The 20,748-nt window shown below is 42.3% G+C and overlaps 1 protein-coding gene across 1 annotated transcript in view; it reads left to right on the top strand.

Moving 5' to 3' along the window:
• Positions 1–6,771, top strand: part of GTF2H1 (general transcription factor IIH subunit 1) — a 31,675-nt gene extending 24,904 nt beyond the window's left edge. Inside the window, exons 12-15 of the mRNA XM_065937280.1 lie at positions 1,961–2,051; positions 2,493–2,608; positions 3,598–3,690; positions 5,749–6,771. Coding sequence (XP_065793352.1) covers positions 1,961–2,051; positions 2,493–2,608; positions 3,598–3,690; positions 5,749–5,835 — 387 coding nt within the window. The 3' untranslated portion in view covers positions 5,836–6,771. The remainder of the gene's footprint in view (positions 1–1,960; positions 2,052–2,492; positions 2,609–3,597; positions 3,691–5,748) is intronic.
• Positions 6,772–20,748: the final 13,977 nt, after the last annotated feature.

The raw sequence follows: 20,748 nt of genomic DNA, 5'->3' as shown, positions 1-20,748 counted from the left end.
TTTCCCCTTCATAATTAGTAAGTATCTTGTGGGGAGATACTGTGTAACTGTTTTGTTTCCCCTCAAACTTTTACCCACTAATGTTTTAGAATCTGTTGATGATTCTTGGTGAAAACAGTTATTACCATAGTGATAGGTAAATGCTGATTTTCTAATCCTATCCTCCCATCAGTTGACCTTCTGAACCTCCCTGACTCATTCATATTTATTTACGTTTCTTTATAAGCGTGGATTCTTATATTTTGTGGGTTATAAATTGTTGCTGTCCTTTTTTTTTAACTGAAATATCTTACAGTAAAATTTACCTTTTCAGTATATTCTTTTGAATTCAGTGTGTATATACAGTCATGTAATTACCAACACAATCAAGATAAAAAGCAAATTTTGTCACCCCTGAAAAGGTACCCTTGCGCCTTTGTAGTTAGACACTTTTCACGCCCTTTTTACTGGCTTCTGTATCTTTCTGACAGTATCGTCATCAGTTTTGGGCGCCTCTTTAGTTTATGGCACAATGAGATACTCCAGATTCATCTTACTCTGTCCCTGCTTGTCAAGTGCTGAGTAGGTTTAGAAACAAAGATCTGAGTACTAGGGTGGGATGTCATTTGCTACTGGTCTCCTTGTCCCATTAGTGGACAAAGCAAAGAAATATGTGTTGTACATACTTATGCTCACATAACAAATATGGGATTGTTTGACTACATCTTTCCTTCTAGACTATAATTGTCCAGCATTTGGCCCTTGGGCCAAAGTAGTTCCACCTAACTTTTTTTTTTTTTTTACATTTATTTATTTAGTTAGTTCAAATTTGGAAAAGCACTTATTTTGTACAAGTTCTTTTTATTGTATATAGTCAACACTAACTTTTTTAAGCTGTGGTTAGTTTAGATTTTTCCCTCCAAAAAGTGATTTGATTATCTGAGACACGTGAAGAGATTATCTGCCATTGGGTATGTATACCTGAGGGTAGCCAGTGACTAGTCAGCAAGTTTAGCAGTCCCTGAAACTTCTGGTTACAGTGCATTATAGCACTTTCTGACAGAAGGAAATAGGAATCAAGTGAACTTTCATGTCTCCTTGACTCAGAGTTGACATGTAATGTGCTCTTTACACCGAGTTAAGTGTTTTGTTTTGTTTTTTCATCCAGCCCATACATGCCTGGATTTCTGCTTGTAAAACACACTTGCCCTGTGTGTGAGCTGTTCAGCGAGTGATTTGTTCTCGCTGCGGCTGGGCCTTGGTACTTGTTAGACACTCATTGAAGAGAAACATCAGTTATGGCCCTGAATGTTCCTGTGGATACCGTGGGGAATGTAGGTTTTTTCCCCCCTTTTGGCAATGTGTATCCACTTCCTTGAAAAATGACAAATGATATATTTCTACTTTGCTGGATTTTCTTACATCAACTGCCAGCCAGGGTTTATCATTTGTTTTTTTTGACGTTTTTTTCTTTCCTTAAACTCAAGTTTTACCTTCAGTGCTAAGAAGTTGGTACTTAAGAAAGAGCTTGGCTATATCACTTATATGTGGACTCTAAAAAATAGTACAAATGAACTTATTTACAAAACAGAAACAGACTCAGACATAGAAAACAGACCTCTGGTTACCAGAGGGGAAGTGGGGGTAGCGTGGGGGAGGCAGGAGCACCCTGGGGGTGTGGGGCCAGCAGGTGCACACCACCAGAGAGTGGAGAGAGAACGTGGTCACACGCAGACCTGAGTCGGCTTGCTGCACGCCTGAAGTAGCACAGTATTATCGGTCAGCTGTACTCTTCAGAGGTGGGGAAGCCTGACCAGACAAAAGGTGTGTATTTAGAGGTAGCTGTGGATTTGCCTGGTGTCCCTGGAAGGTGAGCAGGTGTTCCAGCAGCCTTCTGGGAGGTAGCCCGCTCTGGTTGCTGTGGCTTGGGTGTTGATGCACAGCTGCTGCTAAACTGCAATGCTTTCCTCGTTGCTTTCAGGTTCTCTCCAGTACTGCTGCCAGTAGCACCATCACAGCCCTGTCCCCTGGAGGAGCACTGATGCAGGGAGGGACACAGCAAGCCATAAACCGTACGTGCTGGGCCTCCTCTTGCTGACCCTTACCTAAAGCAGCTCTGAAGAGCAATTTGAGAAGAGCGCTGAAGTTGTATTGGTTTTCCTTTGGAACATTTCCGGGATCTGTGTTTTGTTTTTATGCATCCAGATCCTGAAGCATACCTAGACAAGAGCGTAACGTTTCAGTACTGTTTTAATATTACAAACAGTGGCACATTGCTATGTCATACTAAAAGGTTTTTTCTCCTCTCCTACCTCTTAAAGCAAAACCTGAAAAGTCCTCTGAAACCCCAAGGGAATTTAGTGTCAGCCACAAAATCACTAACTTAGAATAGCACATCCAGGTTTAACATTGGCAGAGTGCACATTCACATTTATACTGTGACTATAAATTCTCATTCTCTCAGAGACGTGGGAAAATAGCTTTTATTCTGTGAACCTCTTTTTCTTTTGCAGAGATGGTGCCAAATGATATTCAGTCTGAATTGAAACACCTATATGTGGCTGTTGGGGAACTTCTACGGCACTTCTGGTCCTGTTTTCCTGTTAATACGCCATTCCTAGAAGAAAAGGTTAGAACTGATCCCAAACACAGCCAGCTGTTGTGATAATGTGAATTAGTGAGGTGTTATCTTGAAGTTGGAAAACTGTACTGAACGTTTACTATGTGCCAAATGCTACTTTGCCTGTATTGTTTCACTTAAGCCTCACAGCTTCCTCAGGGAGTAGGTATTGATACCCATTTTGTAAAGAAACTTGAGATCCAGACCAGTTCCATAACTATTAATTGTACATCTTAAAACTTAACTGTCATTTTTCTGTACACTGGAAACTAACACAACATCGTTAAGTCAACTATACTTCAATTTAAAAAAAATAGTAATAACTTTACTATATAAATCATCTGACAGACAGTCTTTAGGGACTCTCCTGGTGGTCCAGTGGTTAAGAGTTCACACTTCCAGTGCAGGTAGTGTGGTTTCATTGCCTGGATTATCTTTAAAGCTACAGAAAAAGTGCATTTTCATCTATAATTTGCTAAAGAATAAAAAATTTGAAATAATGGGTATTGGCCAGGTTGCTGAGAGTCCTTTCTTCTACTGCTAGTACTACCTTTTTAAAAAATGCTTTGACCCAGAAATTCAGCATTTGGATATATAAGAAAATAATAATTAAGAATGAATATATGCACATATTGAGCCATAGAGATGTTTCTCTACCACTGTTTGTGTGAGAAATGGTCTGAGATCTATCAGAAGGGGATTAGTTAAAGATACATTGATTTTAAATGATGACCTAATACTTAATGACTTAAAGATGTTCACATTAAACCAAGTGGAATTCTATAACAGTATATACTGTATGTTTCCCACATACACATTTATACACATGCACAAAAATATCAGGAAGGATAGGAATTACGAACCCAAAAAATCTAAATATATGCTTCTTTGCCTGGTGGAGCCAGTAAATCTTAAAGAAAGTAACCTTGTGTATATTTTTCCCTTGATCTCTATAGGTTCTTGAGAGTCTAATTCATTATTTCTGTCATCTTTTTTAGGTAGTGAAAATGAAAAGTAATTTGGAACGATTCCAAGTTACAAAGCTCTGCCCATTCCAAGAAAAAATTAGGAGACAGTATTTAAGCACAAATGTAAGGCAAGAATCTAATTTTGGCCTGATTTTTCTCTGTAGTAAAATGATGAAATTAACTATTTTCCTGTAATTGAGTATATATGTTGTTTTTTATGTCACTGGGAATCCTGTTTTTTAATTGTAAAATGTATCATACATTCATACGTGTGTAAAACAAGTTGCTTTTTTAAGCGGTAAAGCAGGTGTCTGTGTGCTCGCCAAGCGTGGTAAGAAATAGCACCATACCTTGGGCGCCCCTCTCCGGTTGCCCACACCGCCTTCACACTCTCTCAAGGCCATGACTAACCCAGCATTTGTAATAACATCTTCATGCTTTTCTTTATAGATTTACAACCTATCTATATGTTCCTTAAAATGTTTATTTTGAAAACCTGAGTATCAAGTTACATTCTAGCAGTGCAAAGAAAGGCAGAATTACCATTCTGTGAAAGTGAGCTAGAAAATTCCTGGGTTATGGCCTGCCTTCAGCTTCCCTGGTTGACGGCAGGGCAGCAGTGGGGTGAGGAGTGAGAAGTGTCACCCTGCGCCCAGGATTTTTAGTGTTTTTAATGCGAGGCTAGAGCAACCACACACACAGAGCAATCACACAAGATTGTTTCTCTGTGTGTAATGCAAGTCTTCCCAGAGATGACTAGGAAAAAAATAGCATATAGAACTATTTTTGTTCAGTGTGTAAGTAGGGTTATCAAAACAGGAAGTTTCACAGTTGAAAGCTGAAAAATCTTCATTAGTAATATTTTTAGTAAGTTTTTATTCCCTAAACATTGGGTGTTTTTTTTTCCTCAAAACATAATATTATTTATAATCAGAAAAGAAGCTTGAAGTATCTTCCCACAGCAGAGCAGGAATCTCAGGTTTCAGTTCATGTGCCTTCTCATTTGATTGTAACTGCCTGAAGCACTGTAAAAAGCATTCTGGTAAAAAGAATTCTGAGGCCCTGAGCAGCCTTATACAAGGCTGTGGTGATCATCTCTTCTAACTGGTACTATGGAAACATTGTGGCCTGTCAAGCAGAATAAATGAGTTTTATGTAGTTTACAGACAGAAGTAAATAACAACACTCCCCTACACAAACACACTTAGTGATAACAAGTGTGGTAAATAAGGGTTTGTTTTGTTTGTTTTTAACTCTGCCTCAGATTCAATCCAAATTGTTGGCATGCTGTAAGGATTTAAGCCTTCCTGTTCTCTGTCTTCATACTGCCAAAGTTGACTTGGAGACTTTACAAAAATTTTACTTCCAACCATGTAAATTACACTGTCCACTTCCAAGGAAACAGATAATCCAAGGACATTCTGCCTCAGGAGTCTTTATCAGCTTAGATAAGTGTGGTCCTGATGACTTCTAGTTATGTCTATGATGAGGGCAAAAAATTTTTTCTACTCAAGATACATAGTCCTGACCTAAGGGGTTTCATAGTACTTGTGTGGAGCTTTAAGACCAATTACATTTTTCTATAATCTACTGAATTATGTGGAAATCCTGAAGTATTAAGAGCTGGAAAAGACCTAGAGAACATAGAAAAGTGCCTCTGAAGCTTAGCTGTTCGGCAGAATTAAGCTCAGAAGCTTTTGAAAATCAACAAGATTTCCTGGGTATCATCTCAGACCTGCTGCCTTAGAATCTTCAGGGGAGTCGGGCATTTTTTATATTTTCTCTCAGACAGTGTTGATGCCACCCTCGGGATCTTACTTAGAAGTCTAGTGTTTAAATCTCAAAATCACCAGTTTAGTTCACCTGTCTGATTTGACAGAAGAAACCAAGGCCTGTAACGCAGGCTTTCCTGTGGTTCTGTGGCTGGTTAAAGACAGGGCAGACATAAACCTGAGCAGGGCAGGTGAGCTTCCAGACCTGCTGTACACCACCCCCATCCCTCTTACCTTTCTATGCAAAATGTATCTGAGAATACCTTCACAGAGGGCCTGCATGTTGCCTCATTGGGGAAATAAAGCTTTGCAACTGCGCTCTGAAATATGTACCAGATCTGAATCAGAAGCATCGACCTCGGCAGCCATTAGCCCGTTGTTGCTTAAGGGTCTTGTGTTTGTTTTTCAGTTGGTTAGTCACATAGAGGAGATGCTCCAGACAGCCTACAACAAGCTCCACACGTGGCAGTCACGGCGTCTGATGAAGAAAACGTGAAGTGTCTGCAGCCCTCACAGGTTTTGTGAGGCTGAGAGAACTGTGGCCTGCATAACTCTGGAAACCTGGCCTGACCGACACGCAGGTGATCACACAGAAGGGACGAGAAACATCTGCAGCACGCGACTCTTGGAGCTGACGCTGTTGTACTTGCACATTGAGAACTGAAAGGAAAGGAACTGTGATTAAACTAAAAGCTGGGGAAGTAAATTAAGGCAGAACCAAAATGAGCTAAGTTGCAAATATATATATATATATTTTAAAAAGACACTGTTAAAAAAAAAAAAAAAAGACACTGTTTACTGCAGTTACTCAGGAACTGCTTTTGATTCACATTAAGCTGCTTTCAGAAATTTAAAAAAAAAAAAAAACACTTTTTAAAAGGATGCATTGATAAATCTGAGGTTTTTTTTTTCTGTGTAAATTTTTTTCCTAAGTTTATGGCACAGGGTACACCTTAAGTATTTCTCCTCCATCTTCCACTTGGCTCCTCAAGTTTTGCTGAATTCTAGCTGTACCTTACATCAGCAAGTTAAAGAGAGTACTTTAAAAAAAAGCAGAGGGAGACTGTTGCTCAGCCATCCAGAAACAGTTGTAGTCAGAAGACATCATTGGTCCTGTGTTTCCTACGGAAATAAGAAACAATAAATATTGCACTGAATGTTTGTGGTTTGGAGTCCCTAACTGGTAAAGAGGGGACATGTTTGCAGAAAGTCGAGTGAGGTGTTATGCAGAATTTTGTCAGAGGACAATGGCGCTGCATGTTTTTCTTTGAGTGCAAATGTACATTGCTAAGATTTTTTTTTTTAAGATGGCATGTGCTTTGAAAAGAGGAAATTGCATTTTTAAGAGTTTGAAAATCTTATGAGTGAGAAATATAAGAAATCTTACTTATTTTCACCTCTTTAGAAAAAAAATAAAAGATGTTTCTCATATCTCTCTTTCTCTAGTATTTGTTGGCAAAGTGATAATCATTACCTAGTGACTACAAAGCCTAAATGCAAAGAAAAACAAAGATATGTTTATGTTTTTGGAATCCGTGCCATATTTTGTTCCTAATAGGATCAACGCACTGTTCATCTAAGACTTTAGATGTATTAAAATTACAGGAAAAAGTAAAACTTTTTATAGATAACTCTTAACTGCAACACATCTTGTGGATTCTCCTTATGTGTGGTGCTTACTTGGTTGGGTTGCTCGAGGGCTACTCATTACTTTTTTAAGCCATTATACAAGCTGGTTATTTTCCATATAAAGTGGCTACAGTAGGTCAAAAACCAGTTCAGATTTCGAACCAGTAAAAGGAAAGCAGCAACATCACTCTTCTGCTTCAGTCCTGCCGTTTCCCTTCCAGACCAGGATAGTGATGGTGTGTTACACCTTATAGTTTTACAAAGTACATTTCAAATGTATTATTGTCATAACTACTCTATAAGCAACAGCAATGGAGCAGATCAAAAAATGTTTGAAATAGAAGAAAGAGTATGTCTGGGATAAGTTCTCTGTTAAAGATTAAGTGATAAGTATAATGGAATGTTAAGTAAGAAACCATTGGGGGAATTGGGTAGGCTTCACTAAAGAGGTGACATTTTAGCTCAGCCTTGAAGGTAGAAGAGGGAAGGGTGTGATGAAGGTGTGAAGGAAAGGAAAGGCATTTTGGGGCAATAGTGTTGGAGAGTTGAAAGTGATAAGAGGCTGAAGAAAATCCGTTTAGTTCAAGTTGCAAATGGCCTTGTATGCCAAGGTAAAGAATTATGGTCTTGGGACTTCCCTGGTGGTGCAGTGGCTAAAACTGCAAGCCTAGTACATGGAACTCAGGTTCTATCCTTGATCAGGGAACTTGATCCCACATGCTGCAACTAAGAGTCCCCAGGCCACACCTAAAGATCCTGCATGCCACCAAAAAAAAAAAAAAAAATCCTGAATGCTTCAACAAAGACCGAGTGCAGTCAAGTAAATAAAAAAAAATTTTTTTTTAAATAAGAGCTATTTTTAAAAATTCAGACCTTACCCATTAGGTGTGGGTGAATCTTGGAGAAAATTTTAAGCATAAGTTGTTTTTGTGAGGGAATTATGGTTGTTTGACTTGTAGATAAAAAGTCCAGCAATTAGAAATGCCAAAACCTACATTAGGCTTTGGAACAATCCAGACTGGAAAACTAGGTCCAAAGTCAGTGGAATTCTGATAAATAGAAAGAAGGGAAATAAAGACTTTCATAAGAGATGAGATGAAGTCTTAATAAGGAATGAAGGACTTAACAGGAGATTTCACCAAAGGTAGTTCTCAGTTTCAAGTCCAGCTAACATCTGATATACTTGATCCTTGGAGTCCTTTCAAATTGAACTTTGACAGCTGTTCAGGCCTACCATGACCCCACCTTCCCATTGTGGAAAATGATAGCAGCTACTGGTGATAGAGAGCCGTGATAAACCAGCACTGTGCCAACCACCCTTAGAAAAGGCTTTGATAAGTAATTTACCCCAGTAAGCAGCAGGGCTTAGGCTAGACTGCTAAACTCCAGTAGTCACTTAGATAAGATACTGGTGAAGTTGGAAGCTTTTACTCCCTAGCCCAGGCTTTTCTTGCCCAGTTTTTCCTTTACCCTGTCAGTCATTCCTGCCTCCAGTTCTACTCTGTGCTGCTTTTAAGGCAAATCACGTTATGGGGTTAGTCTGCTTAGCAGGGCCCATTAGCCTGGAAGGCTGCAAAATGTCATAGCATAGGGAAAGCATGTCATGCCCCAGAAGAATGAGTTTCTCCTGGGAAAAAAGCATAAAATCAGTAGTCTAGTTTACTTTGGACTTACACTACAAAATGAGTAGGATACCCTGTGTTGCCTGCTTCAATCTGAAAAAACAAAATTGCTTAAACATCCGTAACTTAGGTAACCCACTCATGCAGGCCGAGGGTTTAATCCAGAAAGTGATTTCCTATTGGTGCATATGTCATCTGGAGCCACAGTGGCCTTGGGATGGAAAGCTGCCCGTTTTAAACTTAGGTTTGCTGTTTCCAGTGTCAGAACTTGCATGGGATTCCTTAGCGCATTACCTCTGCCCTTTCCCAGTTTAGCTTCTTCAAGACTCAGCTGTTCTCCCAGTTCCTGAGGCCAGGGGAGTCTTAGTTATTTTCAGCTCTTTAATTATCCAGAGCTGGAGCAGTTCCTAGAACTTGGTTCAGGGATGATCAGACTTGGTTTGTAGTCCATATCCTTGATTGGGTGTGTATTTAAGTCACAGAAAAGACTGGAAACTAACCACAGAGTCTGGTTTTCATAAGTCTTTCCCAGAACCCCTAATATGACAAACATGGAATTAATTGCACCTTTTGAGGTGGAGCCAAAGGTCCAGGTGTTCTCATTTCCCCTAACAATATAGCTTGAAAAACCTATACCCTCTCTGGCCACCTAGTAACCTGCTGTGTTTGTTGGGATGGATAACAGAAGTAGGCTGTAGGGAATTGCCTGGCGGCTTAGTGGTTAAATCTTAGCACTCACTGCCATGGGCCCAGGTTTGATCTCTGGTCAGGGAACTGAGATCCCATAAGCCCAGAAAATAAAAATTCTCTTAAAAAGTAGGCTGAAGTTGAAGCATAAGGTAAAACTGGCTCAATCTTTAAATTTTACTCATCTGTAGTCATAGAAACAAATTAGCAAGATGGTAGGCTTAAACCCACCTTCTTGTTCAGTTGCTAAGTCATGTCTGACTCTCTGACCCCATGGATACTCTGTCCATGGGATTCTCCAGGCAAGAATACTGGAGTGGGTTGCCATTCCCTTCTCCAGGGGATCTTCCCGACCCAGCGATCAAACCCAGGTCTCCTGAATTGCAGGCAGATTCTTTACCATCTGAGACACCAAAGACGCCTAGCATGCACCTTAGCAATTAAAACAGACTGAACACTCTAAAAGATAAAGGTGGTCAGATTGAATTGAAAAACAAGACTCAACTATACGCTAGTTGCAATGACAGAAATGTCTACTTACCTCACTGGATTTGCCCTCCCCTCGAGTCAAATTCAGGTTCACTAGATGTTAGAATTCACAGACCTCCTTTACTCAAATGTATCTTTCTGGTTCAAGTAGCTGAGTGGTGAGCTAAATAGTGAAAAGGAAATGACAAGATCACTGACCATTAATGTCCATTTTTTAACTACAAAAGTGTAATTTTTTAAGGTTTGAATAGGACTGATATATATAAAATATAAAATGTTTCTGTATCCTTATCGCAAATCTCATTCTCTTGAGGTAGTGCTTAGTGCATCTTCTCCCAGACATTTTTTCCAGGCACTTAAAATTATTTTTCTAACCTACGGAGATTTTTCTAGCAAAGAAACACCTGTGAACACGTTTATACCCTTTAAGATAAACCCTGACAATGGGGCTTATCTCCTTCTTAAGAGAAGCCACTCATGGTCCCCTTTATGAAGCTAAATTTTGTGAATTTTGGTCTTACCCATTAGTGTCCTACTTCTGGTACCCAGTTATCCATAAGAACAGGCTATGTCTGGACTGAATACAAAAATTCCTTGGAATTTTACTTGTACAATCAGATGCTTGTCACCCAAGACCCACAGATGTAAGAAGCAGAGAAAAAGGGGTGCTGTATCCGGCCCTCCCAGGATGGATTACTGCCTCAGTAGTGGCAGACACATGGTGTAACAGAGTCATTAGAGCCCAGACTTTGAACCTACACTGTTGGACTCAAGTCCCAGCTGCAAAGCTCACTAGCTATGTGACTTAATCTGTGCATTGGTTTCTTCTTCTATTAATTGAGTGTTATAGTAGCACTTAGCCGATAGGATTATCGTGAGGATAAGAGTATACAGGGCACTTGGGACAGAGTCCAACACTTGATAGGTGTCAGGTGAGTGTCTGCTGTCCTTAAGGCTGATACAGGTTTTCACCAAGCCATACAGTAAACAGCAGCATCTTCTTGAGTTCCTTGTTTAGAAACCTGAATGGAAGAAAATTCCCTCTAAGAACAGTAAAGGTGCTTAGTTTTGTACATTTACCCCACCCAAAATTGCCCCTCAAAACTAATTTTCATGGCTTATTTATTAATAGTCACTTCTTAGTGGTGCCCTGCATCCTCCAAATTACATATATGAAATTGCTTATAACTAATTGCACACTTGAGTTGCAGTATTTATGAAATACACTCTTTCCACTCTTTTGAGAACCTGAAAAGAACGTTTCTGTATTCTTCCCTGGGATGTAAAATGTAAAATATAGATTAAAGGACAACTGTAAGTTAAACTATAAATTAGAATCCAAAATGTGTTTGAAATGAATGTTTCATTTCATATCTTGTATTTTATATTTAGGGAAGAAAGCTTTCCTTTTTTTTTATTAGTAGGAATGGGGAAAAAAGCACATCTTATTATATTTTAACTACTTGCTAAGATTTTTTTCTTAAAGACAAGTTGGAATCTACATAGAAAACAATGGTTTTCTAGGGGGTAAGCAGAAGGAGGGATTAATGGATGGTTGGGATTGACATATACACATTACTATATATAAGATAGATAACTAATAAGGACCTATTGTGTAGCACAGGGTACTCTGCTCAATACTGCATAATGGCCTATATGGGAAAAGAGTCTAAAAGAGGGGGTATATGTACATGTATAACTGATTCATTTTGGTATACACCTGAAACTAACACAGCATTGTAAATCAACTATATTTCACTAAAAAAATATTTTGATAAAGGAGGTTGAGGGCTTCCTTGGTGGCTCAGTGGTAAAAAACTGGACTGCCAATGCAGGAGACACGGGTTCGATGCCTGATGGGAAAGATCCCATATGCCACAGAACAACTAAGTCCCATGCATCACAACTACTGAGCCAGCACTCTAGAGCCTGCGCTCTGCAACAAGAGAAGCCACCGCAAGAAGCCCTCAAACCGCAACTAGAGAGTAGACTCCACTCTCCACAACTAGACCCAGCACAGCCAAAATTTTTAAAAAAAAATTTTTTTTAAAGAAGTTGGGGTCAAAGAAAAAGAAGATATGCTGAGTTAGCAAGAGAGCAACCTTGAAGCTTGATAAAATACGTGAATGGGTTTCTCTTCAAAACAAGGTCGCTAACAGGCTTCAGTGAACACATCCCCAGACCCAAAAGTGGTGACTTTGTTGTCTGGACGGTAGCATATCACAAGTATTGCTTAGACAAGAAGAAAGTTCCTGAAAAACCTGATAGTGATCGATTTTCTGGGTTACATGAATAGGTTGTTAACAATCTAGTAAATGAGTAAGTGATTCAGCTCTAAAGCTGAGCTGCCTGTGTTCAAATCCCAGCCCACCGCTTACTTGCTATGTCATTCAGTTCAGTTCAGTTGCTCAGTCGTGTCCGACCCTTTGCGACCCCATGACCTCCAGCACGTCAGGCTTCCCTGTCCATCACCAACTCCCAGAGCTTGCTCAAACTCATGTCCATTGAGTCTGTGATGCCATCCAACCATCTCATCTTCTGTCGTCCCCTTCTCCTGCCTTCAATCTTTCTCACCATCAGGATATTTTCCAGTGAGTCAGCTCTTTGCATCAGGTGGCCAAAATATTGGCGTTTCAGCTTCAGCATCAGTCCTTCAGGATGGATTTCCTTTAGGAAATTTCCTGGTTGGATCTCCCTGCTCTCCAAGGGACTCTCAAGAGTCTTCTCCAACACCACAGTTAAAAAGCATTAATTCTTCTGCACTCAGCCTTCACTGCTCAGCATCCTCACTTGTAAAGTGAGCATAATAAGAGTACTTATGGAATGAAAATTGCATAAGCTAATATAAGCTTGCAAGGCACAAATTAAGGACTCAATAGTTGTTCTTTGTACCATTTATCATTATTTACCTCTATCAGACTTCAGCTCAAAGCTGATTGATATCAACATTAATACGGAACTGAAGCAGAGAGTAAGAGGGAAAAAAAATTAGTTTATTTGATCTATTTACCAAACATTTGCCATGCTATATGTACATTCTTAATTAATCCTTATGATTCGCTCAGTTATTTTTTTACAGTTTTTTAATTAGAGAATTATTACTTGACAATATTCTGACGGTTTTTGCCACACATCAACATGAATCAGCATTAGGTGTACATATGTGCCATCCCTCTTGAACCCCCATCGACCTCCTTCCCCATCCCACCCGTCTAGGTTGTCACAGAGCACTGGCTTTGGGTCCCCTGAGTCATCTATTGAACTCACCAGCTATCGATTTTACATATGGTAATAAATACGTTTCAATGTATTCTTGCATATCTTCCCATCCCTTCTTCCACCACTGTGTCCAAAACATCTGTGTCTCCTTTGCCACCCTGCAAGTAGGGTCATCAGTACTATCTTTCTAGATTCCATATATATGCATTAATATATGATATGTTTTTCTCTTTCTGACTTATCTCACTTTGAATAATAGACTCCAGGTTCATCCACCTCATTGGAACTGACTCAAATGTGTTCTTTATAGTTAAGGATTCACTCAATTATTTATCAAGCTCCTACTATGCATCAATCTACAGCCCCCACTATATAAAGTCTCTGGTCAGGAAAAGGTGATGGTTATAATAGACTGTGCCCTCATGGAACTTAATAAACTGAGGAATGGAGAGGTGAAATAACTTGCCTAAAGACCCTGACTCCTACTTGAGAGTGGAGAGCTAAGATTCAGGCTCTGCTCCTCAAAGCAGATCTATGCAGCTGCAAACCATTCACCTCTCTCCCTAATCGCCTTATTGTCTCTCCACCCTGCCGTCAGGCCACACACACTGTCAAGCACAGATGGCTTCATTTTCCTGAAGTGCAGTGACTCAGATTCTTGGAACTGAAGGCCTAAGGGAGAGTCACGTAGGGTTCAACTCTGCTATTGGTACCTAAGCATCCGTTATGCACTAGGTCCTCAGAAGAATTCAAAGAGTTTTCACTGTCCTGTTTTCTCCTGACATTTTACTTTTTAAAAAATAAAATTTTTTGCAAATTTATACACGCTCATAATTTAAAAAATCAATAGCACTAAAAGCTACATACCAAAACATCAAGTCCATCAACTTCCCTCTTCACAGAATTCATCACTTACAACTCCTCTAGCTTATATTATACCATTCTCAGTTTATCAAGTTTGTTATTCACTACTATTACGGCAGTTAAGGATTTGGTGTTCTTATACCATTGTTCCCATTTCCCTTTCTCCAGCTTCCCAGTATAGTTATTTCACAGGTTTCTCCGGTAATCAACAGTCAGTTTTCACACTTTGATAATGTAAATATTGTTTGGTGCTTCAAGTCAGGGTCCTGGCAGGAAATAAATGGCACCCTCAAACTGGGTAATTTGAAGAGAGTAATAAAGGAACGGCTTCCCAAGGTGCAGGCAGAGTACAGAGAAACCGTAAGTTATGGTGTCGTGTCCTAGTTACCAGTCCTAGGCCTGATGGGGCGACAGAAAGTAGTTACCAGGAAAGACAGTTTAGGGACACAGACAGATCAGTCCCACACAGAGGGTTCCGTCTCACTCGGCCTCTCACCCAGTCTCCAGGGATGGCAGAGGGACGGGGGCACCATTACTGTGTTTCCTTCAGGTCAGCCCCTCAGAGCCCAGAGCAGGATGGAGAAGAAGACAGTGAGCCTGCAGGCCAAATAGATGTCAAAAAAAAGAAAAGATGTCCTGCACCACAGCCAACCAGGGTACCATTCTTGAGCAACCTTTTGTCCTTCACCACAGGTTTCAGTGGGCTTTTCAGGTGGCGCTAGCAGTTTTAAAAAAAAAAACCCACCTACCAATGAAGGAGACATAAGAGAAGCAGGTTTGCTCCTTGGGTCAGGAAGACCCCCTGGAGGACGGTATGGCAACCCACTCCAGTTCCAGAATACTGGAATTCCAGTATTCTGGAACTGGAGCCTGGCGGGCGACAGTCCATGGGGTCAGAAGAGTCGGATACGACTGAAGTGAGGTAGCATGCATGCAGATATCAGTTGGCTCCGTCTTCTAACATTCCTATGGCTACTTTACTCCAAACTCTGGACGGACTATAAAACCCCTCAGCTGGCACTTATATATGAGCAAGTTGTTTTAAAGTGGGTTAGAAGCTCCATGTGCACAGGCAGTTCTGTCAAAGGGCTATAAAGGGCTTCCACGAGGGTGACGGGGGAGGTGGCTTTGCCACCTGAGTCTCTCAAAAGTCAGTATTTGGGGAACTTTTCTTTGAGGCCATTCATCTCTCCAGAGAAGTAGCTCCATGTCTCTACTTGGGAGTATAATACCGATGCTAACTCTCTGGGAATTGCCTCAAGAAGGGGCTTCTCTGTATGCAGACATGCTCTTGTGCCCCTGTCTTTAGCCAGTACCTCTCACCACTGTGCTTCATCCTGATTGCGTTTCCCCAGAAAATAGACCCCCTATTTTCAGTGAGGGTGGAGGCAGGAGGAACTCATTTTGTTGCACATATAGGGATAGGAATCTGGGTGTCTAATACTCTCATGTCCATTGTTTCAGCCCCACACTGCACTCCTTCCAATTCCCAACCCCATATAGTGTTTTGCAGAGCAAATCAGCTTCCATCTATTCACCATGCCCCTCCGTGGGCACTTGAATTTCATCTGGTTCTGGTCACACTAATACCGACTTTCTAAACGATTGTCAACAGACCTCATCTGAGGTTGTCGCCTCTTCCAGTCTCTAGGTCTTTGTACAATTATACTTTTGTCTGTTCTTTCCCGTTACTTTAGTGGGATCTAGGGAAATAGTTAAGATAAACATGTGAGTTCAACCCACCATGTTTAACCAGAGAGTCATTATTGAATTTTTATGGTTTGGTTTTAGAATCAAGATAAATGCTCACCATTTCATGACTAGAGGCCCCGTAAGATGATTGCTTTAAACTGGAGGGGGGAAAAAAAGTACAACCAAGAGCTTGAGAATTACATTTTATTCAGCAGACATACTGAGGACTTAAGCCCAAGAGACAGACTCTCAGCTCTGAAGGACTGTCCTGAAGAGGTCAGGGAGGAGGCAGGATATATAGGAGTGTTGCAAAAAACAAACCAGATAGTTGAACATGAAAAGATTTTTGCTAATTAAAGAAAAAAACAAATATCTGAAAGTTAATGAATTTAGCACTTTGTATAGGAAGATTCACTTTGTCTGGGCTTAATGAAATTATTCCTTTGACATGCACCTCAGCTGTCTGGTGTCAGCATCCTATTCTTTTTCATCTGCTCAGGGTGCACTGTTGGCAGTGGCTACAGTGGCTGATGACTTGATGGCCACGACATCCTTTGTTTACTGATTTGGCCAGTGGAATGCTTTGTCCACAACCCAAAACCCTTGTAGCTATCTTCAGGTCCTTGTGATAGGGCAGCAAAGTTACTGAGTTCGTGCTTTTACCCCTGATGTGTGTGTGAGCTTGTCACATGATCCCACTGCAGTTGTTCACTAGTCCAGTGTTTTCTACGGTGTGGTTAGCACCCCTCCAGGGGGTTGAGTAAGGATCAGATAACAGCATTTCAAAATTCTGATTGGATAGTGATATCAATTCAGTCCGGTTCAGTTACTCAATCATGTCCGACTCTTTGCCACCCCATGAACTGCAGCATGTCAGGCCCCCCTGTCCATCACCAATTCCCGGAGTCCACCCAAACCCATGTCCATTGAGTCAGTGATGCCATCCAACCATCTCATCCTCTGCCGTCCCCTTCTCCTCCTGCCCTCAATCTTACCCATCATCAGCGTTTTTTCAAATGAATCAGCTCTTCCCATCAGGTTGCCAAAGTATTGGAGTTTCAGCTTCAACATCAGTCCTTCCAATGAACACCCAGGACTGATCTCCTTTAGGATGGACTGGTTGGATCTCCTTGCAGTCCATGGGACTCTCAAGAGTCTTCTCCAAAAACACAGTTCAAAAACATCAATTCTTCGGCACTCAGCTTTCTTTATAGTCCAACTCTCAAACCCATACATGACCACTGGAAAAACCATAGCCTTGACTAGACAGACCTTTGTTGGCAAAATAACGTCTCTGCTTTTTAATATATTGTCTAGGTTGGTCATAACTTCCCTTCCAAGGAGTAAGCGTCTTTTAATTTCATGGCTGCAATCACCATCTGCAGTGATTTTGGAACCCAGAAAAATAAAGTCAGCCACTGTTTACACTGTTTCCCCATCTATTAGACATGAAGTGATGGGACCGGATGCGATGATCTTAGTTTTCTGAATGTTGAGCTTTAAGCCAACTTTTTCACTCTCCTCTTTCACTATCATCATGAGGCTCTTTAGTTCTTCACTTTCTGCCATAAGGGTGGTGTCATCTGCATATCTGAGGTTATTAATATTTCTCCCGGCAATCTTGATTCCAGCCTGTGCTTCTTCCAGCCCAGCGTTTCTCATGATGTCCTCTGCATAGAAGTTAAATAAGCAGAGTGACAATATACAGCCTTGATGTACTCCTTTTCCTATGTGGAACCAGTCTGTTGTTTCATGTCCAGCTCTAACTGTTGTTTCCTGACCTGCATACAGGTTTCTCAAGAGGCAGGTCAGGGGGTCTGGTATTCCCATCTCTTTCAGAGTTTTCCACAGTTTATTGTGATCCCCAGAGTCAAAGGCTTTGGCATAGTCAATAAAGCAGAAATAGATGTTTTTCTGGAACTCTCTTGCTTTTTCGATGATCCAGCAGATGTTGGCAATTTGATCTCTGGTTCCTCTGCCTTTTCTAAAACAAGTGATATACTTTTTTTGTCAAATAAACGAAACTGGTTTATCAGGCACATATTTGTTAAGGGTGAAACTGTGTAAAATACAGTGAGTTTAGAGAAGCGCATTGAATAGGGTAGTATAAGTGCTATTCGGGAATGGCAAACATCGTGACAATGACTGATACTTGCTGAACACCAGTGCTGCTCAGTTGCAGTTGGCTAGTGCTACACGATTCAGAAGGAAGACTTAAGAAACACATTTCTTTCCCAAAAAAGCCCTAGGGCCTGTGCTCTTCCTTCAGCTGGGATGGAAACTAAGGATTGTCCAGTGTGGGCATCTCACAGTTTGTTGTTGTGGAATGGGTGCAGAAATCCTTCCAGCCTGACTGGAGTTGGCCAGTTGTGCATTGCAAGAGGGTGTCTGCAGAGTGTGGGAACTAGAAGAGCAAAGCAGGCTTGTGGAAACGGCCTTCCTCTTAGAGCTGTGTTTCTGTCCCCAGAGACCTCCCCTCCTTCGCACCTTTGCTCCTGTAGCTCGGAGATGCAGCCTGAGCACATGGAGGGGCTTGTTCTTAGCCTCAGGGAGGCTGCTCACTTGGCTCAGAATGGCCCTGGCCCAGCTCCTGCTCAGAGGAGCCAGTGCAGGTGGAGAGGCAGGTGGGTATCAATGGTCTCCCCCAGCTCCCGGCCACCTTCCTCTTCTTAGCCTGGGGCTCTCGAGAGCTTCCTGGTGTTAGTCCCTCAGTGGTGCCTGACTCTGCCACCCCATGGACTGTAGCCCACCAGGCTCCTCTGTCCCTGGGATTTCCCAGGCAAGAAACCTGGAGTGAGTTGCCTTTTCCTTTCTCTGGGGGATCTTCCCAACCCAGGGATCGAACCCTGGTCTCCTGCAAAGCAGGCACGTTCGTTACCATCTGAGCCCCCAGGGAAGCCCCTAAGGAAGTGCCTTCAGTTCAACATTCCTGATTGCCCCAGAGGAACTGAAAAGGGAGCTCATATGTATTGGGGACCTACTGGGTGATGGGAGCTTTACATTTAAACCTCACAACCTATGAAAACAATATTATCCCCATTTTGCAGAGGCTCCATGAGAGGAGGTAATTTGCTCAAGTTCTCACAGTGAGTGGCGGAGCCAGGACTGAAACCCAGGGCGATGAGAGGCCAAAGGAAAGAGCCTCCCTGAGGGAGAGAGGACTGTCCGTGGAGACAAGGGTCTTACCCTGCTGCTCTGTCTGGACATTGCCTGGCTGAGTGCCTTTAAAAACTGAGAAAAACACCAGTGAGGGAGGCCAGGGTCTCATGGGCAGGGGCTGCCTTTCTGGATCCATGCAAAGGGCAGAGACCAGCCAGTGTGTGGCAATGACCAGGCAGCATGGCCAGTGTAGGGTGGCCAGAAACAGTCATGTGTGTTGCATCATAAGCTAAGGATTATGCATAGAAAAATTATGAAAACTGTAGCCCCTCCCTGACCAGCCCAGACTTGTATATACAACCAACTGTAGTACTAGGTAATAAAGTATACAAAAAAAAAAAAAAAAGATCGGATAAGGCAGGCATGCACAGGTTCTGGAAGAGCTTCACCTAAGGAAAAGGTCGGGCTATGCCTGGGTACAGAGCCAAGAAGAATGCTCAGAACCAATTAGAGTCCAAAATAGATAAAACACACTGTCAGACCAGTGACCACAAACTCAACTCTCTCCTCAGCTCATTTCCTGAGATAGGAATACAGCCTATTGAGCAATTTCCTTGTGCCAAGTCATTTCGTTTGCCTTAAACCTATTTGGTGGGTACTACTGTTTTTCCTATTTCACCAAAGCATGAGGTCTATAAAGTGACTTGTCCAGATGGAATCATGTTGGGGTGGTTCGAACCCACTGACTCCCAAACCTGAGGTTCCCACAGAGACCCTCTTCCTGAGGGACAGTAAGTCTGGCGCCACAGAGGACGGCGGTACGGACGGAGGCTCCGCCATCTGCCCCTCGTTGTCCCACAGGAGAAGTGACGAGCATCTCTCCTAGTGCTGGGAGCTTGCAGGGGGACGTCTGCGTTCAGAAAAGCCTGGACAGAAAGGTAGACAGGGCCCTCCTCAGAGGGGTTAATCTAGGCCATGTGTTCCCCCACGCGTCAGTCCCAGGACTCACAAGATGGCAGGAGAACAAGCCGGCTGACAGGAGCTGTCCCAGATGATCACATTAGCTCCCAGCACATTTCTGACACTCAGCCGAGGAGGGGTAGCCTCAACGGAGCCATGCCTCGCGTCAGCTTGGATTTTCTGCTTTGCTGGGTCAGTGAGAGGCAGCGGCTTCCACAGAGAGCCCTCTTCAGCGTGGCCTAGCAATTTCCTGAGAGGAACTCCCCATCATCCTTGCTGCACCTGGCCTCCCTGCAGAAAACTTGCCCAGACAGCACCCGGATTTCATGCCTTTGAGGCCAGGCAACAGCACATCTGGCTATGTGACTTTGGGCAAGTGTCGTTACCGCCTGCGACTCCATTCTGTTTCTGGAAAATAGGAATAATGATGTTCCCTTCTCCACAGGGCAGTTGGGAAAATTCAATCAAACAATGCCTTCAAAGGTTTTAGGAGGAGTGCTGGGGGGCTTCCCTAAGTAGCTCAGACGGTAAAGAATCCACCTGCTGATGCAGGAGACACATGTTCATTCCATCCCTGGGTCCAGAAGATCCCCTGGAGGAGGTCATGGCAACCCACTCCAGTATTCTTGCCTGGAGAATCCCATGGACGGAGGAGCCTTGCAGGCTACAGCCCATGGGGTCACAGAAGAGTCAGACACGACTGAGGGGCTGATCAACAGCAACAAGAAGGACTGCTGGATACATTCATACAAAAGTGAGTAAAGTCGCTCAGTCGCGTCTGACTCTTTGCGACCCCGTGAACTGTAGCCTACAAGGCTCCTCCGTCCATGGAATTCTCCAGGCAAGAATACTGGAGTGGATTACCATTTCCTTCTCCAGGGGATCTTCCCAACCCAGGGATCAAACCCGGGTCTCCCGCATTGGAGGCAGACGCTTTTTTTCTGAGCCACCAGGGAAGTACTCCACAAACATGAGAGTGATTATTATTACAATCATCACTAAGTCTGGATCCACGAGGTTTGGTGTCCTAGCTCTGACTAGGAAGCACCCTTCAGCAATCGCAAGTAATTTCAAAATAGCTCAAACCTGAGACTTGCCCTTTGGCAAAGTGAGAGGGGAGATGATGGTGATGTCCACGGCAGCACTGA

The sequence above is a fragment of the Muntiacus reevesi genome, chromosome 5, assembly GCF_963930625.1.
Source record: "Muntiacus reevesi chromosome 5, mMunRee1.1, whole genome shotgun sequence".
NCBI lineage: Eukaryota > Metazoa > Chordata > Mammalia > Artiodactyla > Cervidae > Muntiacus > Muntiacus reevesi.
Note: the sequence above shows the minus strand (reverse complement) of the source record. Positions and strands in the feature narration are given on the sequence as shown.